The sequence below is a fragment of the Cyclopterus lumpus genome, chromosome 15 (genome assembly GCF_009769545.1).
Source record: "Cyclopterus lumpus isolate fCycLum1 chromosome 15, fCycLum1.pri, whole genome shotgun sequence".
NCBI classification, from domain to species: Eukaryota; Metazoa; Chordata; class Actinopteri; order Perciformes; family Cyclopteridae; genus Cyclopterus; species Cyclopterus lumpus.
The window spans coordinates 2,578,559-2,587,488 of record NC_046980.1 but is presented as its reverse complement, the minus strand read 5'-3'; the positions used below and the strand labels follow the sequence as shown (position 1 = coordinate 2,587,488).

At 43.9% G+C, this 8,930-nt stretch overlaps 1 protein-coding gene across 1 annotated transcript in view; it reads right to left on the bottom strand.

Moving 5' to 3' along the window:
* The window catches only part of ciao2b (cytosolic iron-sulfur assembly component 2B), a 1,774-nt gene extending 1,362 nt beyond the window's left edge, over positions 1-412 (bottom strand). Inside the window, exon 1 of the mRNA XM_034551648.1 lies at positions 153-412. Coding sequence (XP_034407539.1) covers positions 153-279 — 127 coding nt within the window. The 5' untranslated portion in view covers positions 280-412. The remainder of the gene's footprint in view (positions 1-152) is intronic.
* Positions 413-8,930: the final 8,518 nt, after the last annotated feature.

Sequence of the window (8,930 nt, the reverse complement as noted above, 5' to 3'; positions counted from 1 at the left end):
AACACAAAGTAATTTAGGAGCAACGGTTAATAAATAATAAATGTGTGTCACTCATTTGATTGCGTAATGCAGCGGTATTAGTTGTAGCTTTGACCCCGATTATTATTATTATTATTATAAAAGGAAGTTTAAAACCAGTTGGAACAGGATATCGAATATTTCTCTGTCGTCGATGGGGTCGTGGACGTCCTCGTCCTCGTCGTTGGACGTCAGCATCCGGTCCCCGGACCTCTGGAAGACCACCGGGTTCGCGTTCTCCAGCTGGGTTCCCCCGGACATGTCGAGGCGTGTGTTTAGTCCACGTGAAACACGGAAGACGTGGACGTGAACGAGCAGGACAACAACTACCGGAGAGAGAGAGAGAGAGAGAGCGTTATGCTTAAAAACGACGGAAAGCGGTAGAGTCCAAAAAAAGAGCGAGAGGGGAAGTCTTAAAGGGACAGTGCACCCTTTGCGTCCTCGAAAGAGGATGACATGCGCAGTAGCGGAAGAAGGAACTTCACGTAAAGTAAAATACAGAGTAAGTGAAATGGACAATAAAACAATTAAAAGTATTAATTTTACAGAATCATTTCATAATATTGGAGGCTAGAGCCGAGCAGCTGGTAATTGTGCAGCTAATACTTATATTAAAACAATTATTTGACTGTGTTACATTATTATATACTATTAAGTTGTTTGGTTTTTAACACTATGTATGACATGTCAGGATTTTTATGTTGTCAAACCAATTTAAGATAAAAAAAAATGTATACTAGTTTATTGGTAAAGTACTGTAGCATTTAATAAGCACATATTTTCTTGTTTCTAGTATACGTGTCAATTAAATGCAGCGCAGTAAAAAGCTTCCTTCTGAAATGTAGTGTGGTAAAAGTATAACTTTATTGTAAATACTTAGCACGGTTAAGTGAAATGTCCCGCACGGCACAAGTTTTTCCTTCAGGGCTTTTTTTTTTTTCAACCAGTTTATTTGATCCCAAAACACGGTTGACAGTTCTGGTCCCTTTTCTTTTCTTTTTGGTGCCTTCTCGTTTGTCCTGCAGATGGCAGAAACTGCACATTTTTTTTAATCCCTCAGCAGCGACGCTGTTTAAGACTATCCATGCTGTAATATAAACACAATATTCTGATGGAGGCCAAAAGCTATACCTCCCAGAAGCCACCAGTTCAACATCATCTATTAAAAGGTCAATTAATTGAACTGCCTTGTCATCGTGGCACTTTGCAATTGAAATGTTCACGTTCCAGCTTTTACTCTTTATTTTTTTTACAGAGATTGATCTGAATAAATCCTCTTTTTAAAAAAAATAAACATATTACACTCTTACACATTCTCACCACCGTGAGATTTTTCATCAAGACAGAATCTTAACGAGACGCCGAGGTCGGTTTAAATGCTCGAGACGGGTCGATACGAGAAACCCCATCTCAACAACTTCACCTTTTGGAGAGAAAAAATAAAGTATGCGTGCGATATAATGAGGCTGCTGACGGCGACGTGACACTCTGTGATATAAATGTCACGCAGAAGGGCAGCAGACGAGGAAAAGGGCAAAACATTTTTTTCTTATTGCTGCAATTTGGACCGGCAACCTTATGATTCGTAATCCCACCTCTTTTTAGATGGCGAACTCTTTTACCTAAGGGGGGAATAAGTACGGTGGCCCCCGAGAGCCAAAACAAGCAGGACCCTCTGACAGCTCTGTGCAGCTCCTTCAGTGGGAAATGGGGGGGAGCGACATGATAGCTCCCTGATAGCAACGTGTCATAGTTTCTCACACACACACACACACATTTCATGGTGGAAAAATACTCAATCGCTCAGCTCTCTAAGTTCTGCCAGAGCTCCAGCAGAGACAGATCTGGGTCTGTCTCTGCTGGAGTCTGAGCTGGAGGAGGTTCTGGTGAAGCTGCATGATTCTCTCTGATTTTGCACATAATCCGACCCGGTGGCACCAATGACAAACACTGGGAATAACTATAGAGACGATCTACTCGCTGATGGTCGTTTTTTATTTTGTATTTAGGTCATCTAGAGGCATCAGTATTAAACTAAGACGGTTTCATTTGATTCAAAGCCTTATATTGTGATAGACCTCTAGAAGCTTCAACATCTGAACTATTGAGGACACACGTTGAGCCTTTAAGGACACAACGTGTAGACTTGTTATGTGAAGAGAGCATCTTTCTTGCAGTTTTTTGTTTGCAAAAATGGATGCAGAGGGTGGAGAGGGCTTCAGAGTCTTGAAGGATGGTGTGTTCATGGCGCAGACAGTGACACACGTGGGCGTAGAAGTCGAGAAGAGTTCATATTTATTCAACCTCACCAGATGAGTAAAATCCCATCTTTCTGTGATTTTCTTTTTGTCATCTCGTAGTGACTCTTCAGATTAATGGAAATGCTTGAAAATGTCACAGCGAAAGAACAAACCTCTTTCTTCTTCTCTGACATATTACAGACTGGATTTTATTTTTGTATTTCCACCGAAACCACAAGGTGACGAACGACCGCTTCAGTTATTGATGCGTCCCTGATCTCATGCTGCTGCATACGTTCTGTTGATCCACAACCACGCTCCAGCGTTAGCACAGCGACACTTACGGGGAACTCACCTGAATAACAACAACAAGCCTTTCAGGAAAACAACTTCAGTACAACAATCCTAATCATGGGAAATCCAGGGGTGCCTGTGTTACCGGCACCAGACCTCGGGGAAATCTGGACCAGCAGCAACGGCTACACAGGCTAGGTAGCACTGTGTAGCCGTTAGCTGTAGCCTCAGCGACAGGTGACAGAGGACCAACTGTATCGTCATGCTCAGGCCGGAGATGGTTTTATTCTGAACACAATTGCAGATCAAAAACATTCAGTCATTTACATACTATACAATAATACAAATGAATACTCCTTTAAAACACATTATACTCTTACAGACTACGGTTTGAGCTAGCTATGCAGCATCAACGCTAGCTAGAAACTGAAGCTAAACGTATGTAACACACATCTCCAAATCATGTTAAAACATTACAGAGCATGCAGCGGTAACTCGTCACAGGAGCGAAGGGTTCATCGGCTCTCCTGTAAAACAACTAGAGGTTGTGAAGTGTAAATGCTCTGGTTTTAACAGGTTGGTAACGCCCCCCCCCCCCGTCATTAGAGCAGATTGGGTCTCCGTCGACCTTTTACTGTAATTATGTTTCCGTCCAACGCGGCGGCCTCTCTGCCGCTCGCGGGTCTGATTCCTGCTCCCACAGAAGGAACCTGACTGGTCTGCAGTGATTCCCCAACTCTCACAGGGAAGTGTCCACCCATCCATCTTTTTCATGGTCTTGTGATTAGACACACACACACACACACACACACACACACACACACACACACACACACACACACACGCACTTCCAGCCGAGCGTCGACCTATTTTCCTCCTGAAATGTGAGGCTTGTTTTTTCAAGGACGGCACTGATGTGCCCACGAGGGGTCCAGAGGTTTGGGCCCGACGCCCGCTGGAGGAGAGAAGTAATGCGTGAAGGGATGCACTTTGGAGTTGGAAGTTTTCTTCTGGCTTCATGCAAGAGTGTTCTCAATACGTTGAACTAAACACTGAAGATGTATCTATTACACAAACCGATTCAAACATAAATCAGATACTGTATGAGTTCATTTGTCTGATGGGTTGACTGGTGAGGAGAAGACTGAATCCTTTATTTTTATTGGGAATTCAGACTGTTATGTGTTGAATTTACATGAGAAAAAAACAATAAAATCATTAAACAAAGGGTTTGAATTGACATTTCTTGCACTAAATCTCAACAAATCATGATTGATTAGCTTTATATCCAATGTTTCCTTCGTGGGCTCTTTTGTCCCATTTATGAACAAAGAGGGGAACATTTTTCTTTCCGTTTTTATTCGTTTCTGAAATGAGAACATCGTTGTGTGTCGTGTCTGCTCTTCGTGGGACTTTCTTCTTCCCTCAAAGCTCCTTTTGAAGTCCTTCGTCGGGAACTCATCGTGAATCTCTGCAAAACAAACTGACTCTCTCGAATATTAGAGTCTGTATTCATAAGGGTTCGGGTATGTGAATTTAATGAGCTCTCTCTTTTAAGTGCTCAGTTCTTCATCTGTGCAACATGAAGCCATGTCCTCCTCTCTCTCTCTCTCTCTCTCTGGACACATCTCCCTATAATGACATGTATGTGGCGGGTGTCAGATCCCAGACTGCGCGGCCGGTGGAATGTGTCCGTGATTTCGTTTTGCGGCCTCTGGCCTTCAGCTGTCGGCATCCGGAGAGTCAAACCCGGCACGCCGCCCGAATGACGACGTCGGGATGCAGGGAACCAAAATAAAGCACGGCGATCCGCCACAACAAATGTGCTTTCAAAGCAACTCACAAGTTAGCTCTTGTATTCAGGAAATGTTTCAAAGTTATTCTTTTTTTTTGGGTATCTTTTGAAACTTTCATTCCCTCCCCGAAGGTAAAAAAAAAAAACCAAAAAACACTGAAAACCCGTTTTCAAGCTTAAGAGCAAAAAACACCCAGAGGATCAACACAGAGCATCCTTACTTAGCCAGTTGTGCTGGTTTTGTCTCTTTCTTTTATATTTATTTATATATATATAAATAAATATATATTTTATTACAACAAACTGTAAAATGCCCGACAGCCATTTTTTCTTTCTTTTTTTAATCCTCTTCATCTCTTCTATTGAAAGCATTCTAAGATGAGTTTCCTCCCCATCAGCATCTGTCAGATTACCAGGATGTGACCCAGGGTGGTGGTGACCTGGTCCGGGATCGCGGGTCGGCGCCTCCTCGGTCCGGGTTTGTGGTTTTGCGGTCGGAGAGTCGGAGAAGTGGATCCGCTCCGGCTCTTCTGAACCTTTCGACTCGATGTAAATGCGCCGAATTTAAATATAAACGCGTCTCTGCTGGTTTTTTTTCGCTCACATCTTTCAATGTTGAAATAAAACGCTTGTTTTTTCTCAAATCATCTTCACACACTCGGGAATGAAATGCATCCGCGTGGACCGGTCATCACGTCGACTGCGTTCGGTGTGATTCTGCATGCCCTCCTCTGTGGGAGTAATGGGACTCGGTGGTGAAAACCAGTCGTCCCAGTCATTCAGGGGTGGAGAACCCTTTTCATGGCCTCAAATTAATTCTCTCCGCGCGGGGAAAAAGGTGCCATTTTGTCTTGAGCGACGGGGGGAATGGCATGTTCCCGAAGTTAATGAGATTTATCCAGAAAGGCCAATCTGCTGATCAAATAGATAATTTCGCCCCCCCCCCCCTCCCCCGACAGCAGACTCCCCTCACGGTAAACAAGAGGGTAAGACTCCAACTCCGCCATTAAATCTATTACTGGATCCCTCTCAGGAAGCGGGGTTGTTCATTTCAGAGGTTCGGCGAAGAGCTGCAATCACGAGAGCTGACAACATGATGAGAGGCTTAAAAGGTACATACGCATCCTATTATTATTATTATTACAAATGACACACATGGCAGACAAAAGCGCTAATTAGAGGAGAGTGCTGAAGGGAAAACCAAGAAAAATCCATCAAGTGAAGGAAAAATGTTGTTTGTCAAAAGCTCCTTGAATGTGGTTCAAATGAATAGAACTTTAATGTAACTTCCTGCGACCGGTGTAGCACGAAAGCACGGCGGAGTTAGCAACCGAGCTAGCGTGCGAATTCCACCGTGCTTTTCACGCTGCACGCGGTTCCAGAAAAGAGGGAGGTAAGGACGAGCGAGGGCCTGCCGTCCGTCTCCGGGGGCGCTTCACGGTCTCCGTGACAACGCACTGCGATCGCCATCGCGAGTCGAAAGCGAGCGCGCGGTCAACGGTTCAACGTCGGTTCCACGACAAAGAGAGAGACCTCGCGAGTGATTGTATGTATTATTCATGAGCTGAATTTGTGTGTTTTCTGTCATGATAATCGTGTGTGTGTGTGTGTGTGTGTGTGTGTGTGCGTGTGTGTGTTACCCCCTGATGGCATATAACGATAATCATTTCACTCTATAACCAACAGGCGTGAGGGTTCACTGGTCTCCACCAAGGACAAATGCTAATCAGATAGATTATACACGCGTCAACAATTGGGGTTTCACACATGTTTACATATTTTCCCCATAAAACATGTAAAAATGCAACACTGTGGGGCCTCAACCCTGCAGAAGGTCAGTAAATGATGCCGCAGTCACTCCGGTCAAGTTTACTTCTTCTTTTTTTCTGGGTGTTATATCATTTAAATGTATGTAATGTTCTTTTTTAAACATTACCGCTATCCAAAGCTTTTATTTATCAGATGATTTAATAACAAATGCCGATTCATATTCATCCATTGAGAGGTAGATCCTCTTCCTCTGCAGATGGTTCTCGTGTGGATGAACTGGGTCTACTGGTTCCATCCTCGCAGAAAGTGTGACTTTTTTCTAGCCAAGATTAAATTATTAAATATTTTTAAACAGTACACAAGTCCAAATTAATTATTGTATTTCATGCACGTACCATTCCACGACATTTTAGCACGTCTCAAGGGACGTAAATGTTCTATAACCGTGTAAACCGAACTAGAACCTCAGTAATTCTTATTTAAAATATGGCGCTTTTTTGATTTTGGAAAGGAAACAAAAAGACGGGAAAACAATCTGCTAAACACGAGTCGTTACAAATACACGAAAGACAACAAACAAATGCTCACGAGTGAATTTCTCGCCACAAGAAAATTGGAGCTTTGATTTATTGGAGAGCAGAACCTGATAAACCGACGGCGTATGGGACTAGATTAATAACACAGATCTCCAAAGTACCTGCCATCTGTTAGTGTGTGTGTGTGTGTGTGTGTGTGCGTGATGAGACTCTTGTTTATATGTTTGCTCTCTAGGAAACTGGTTGAGACCGATGACTGGAGGTGTTCCCAGACTCCATAACCAGCTGCACCGTGGCTCCTCCCCCTCCCGATGTTCCTTTACTGTAAGTAGGCCGCTGGATGTGCATGTTCCTCATTTACATAAATAAACAACAACAAGGACATAATGCAGAGAATGCGCGTCACCGCGATGCAGTCGAGTCATATATAAAACAGACGATTTGATTCATGTCCACACGTGTTTTGTCTTTTTTTGCTTCATAGAAAAACATAAACAAACAAATTAAATTAATACAATGGGAGTAAATGGAGAGAAGAGTTTCCTTTCAATTTGTAATCGGTGTGTTTTATTTTTCTTTGGACGTAAAAACATGTATCCTCCACTAATCTGTGGCAACACAACGGGCCCCGGCAACCAGCTGGGAAACCACTGAGCTGTCAATCAACGGGCACCCAGGTGAGATTAATCAGGAGGAATCAATCTGCTCCGTGTCAGCTGATCAGTTTGGGACTGATTAGCTGGTTCTGCTCTACCGCACCGCTGCTGCCAGGTCATGTGTGTGTGTGTAGGTGTGTTTGTGTGTGTGTAGGCGTGTTTGTGTGTGTGTAGGTGTGTGTGTGTGCGTGTGTGTACTTTAGGCAAAGCTAATCCACGGAAACAGCGAGAAAAAAGGACAACGCCGGTCAAATGAAGGATAACTGTGATAGCTGTTATGTGTGTGTGTATATATATATATATATATCATTATTTATTTATATATATATATTTATACATGTATAAATATAAATAAATATATAAATCAAGCAATATATATAGCAAGCAGCAACAATGGTGGGCAAATGACGGATAACTGGTATAACTGTCATGTACACACACACATTACACACATATATTATACACATGTATGTATATATATATATATATATATATATATATATATATATATATACACACACACATACATACACATAGCAAGCAGCAACAGTGGTGGGAAAAGGCACTGTGAAGATAGTTTTATCCTCTCCCTCCTCCTTCCTCCTCTTCCTCCTCCCTCTTCCTCCTCCCTCCTCCTCCTCCCTCTTCCTCCTCCCTCTTCCTCCTCCTTCCTCCTCCTCCTCCCTCCTCCTTCCTTCTTCCTCCTCCTTCCTTCCTCCTCCCTCCTCCTCCTTCCTCCTCTTCCTCCCTCCTCCTCCTTCCTCCTCCTCCTCCCTCCTCCTCCTCCTTCCTCCTTCCTCCTCCTTCCTTCCTCCTCCCTCCTCCTCCTTCCTCCTCTTCCTGCTCCCTCTTCCTCCTCCCTCCTCCTTCCTTCCTCCTCCCTCTTCCTCCTCCTTCCTCCTCCTCCTCCTTCCTTCCTCCTTTCTCCTCCCTCCTCCTCCCTCCTCCTGCTTCCTCCTCCCTCTTCCTCCTCCTCCTCCTCCCTCCTCCTCCTCCTCCTCCTCCTCCTTCCTCCTCCTCCTCCCCCGTGACATCCACAGGTCATTACAGAGTCTGATAGAGAAGAAGGTTGTAGTTCCTCCTGAGATGAATATCATCAGTAAACTGAGCAATCTGAGTTTCAGGTTGGAAAACAATCGATGCAATTACACCAATTAAGCTGGTTACCGAAAGTAAACGAGCTCATGTGTCTCCTCGCTGCCCGAGAACAGACACGCTTTCATCTCTTCCCCTCGAACGTCTCAGAGCTCGACCTGCTGTTCAGTCCGTTATGTAGTTTATTGTGCAGCTCGCATTGTTCAGAAACAGACAGAGATGTCATTTGTGGTTCTAAAGGACGATTGCAAAGAACCTAATTCACGAACGGAGGAACATTTCAGTTGGTTTTGTTATCCTCTGCGTCATTAAATCCTTTTTTTTTTTAAATAAAATAAAACGCAGCTTCACCGGTGGGATTAAAGCAGAAACGTCCTCGAACCCTGAAACGCTTCTGTTCAGGTGGTTCAAGCCTTTGTGTCTTCAAGCTGCTCAGAATGAAGCATTCATAATTACTCCTGAGGGCCCCGGTGACCTGAAGCACGACAACCTTTTATGGAATAGCAACTCGGGCCGAGGGCGAGAC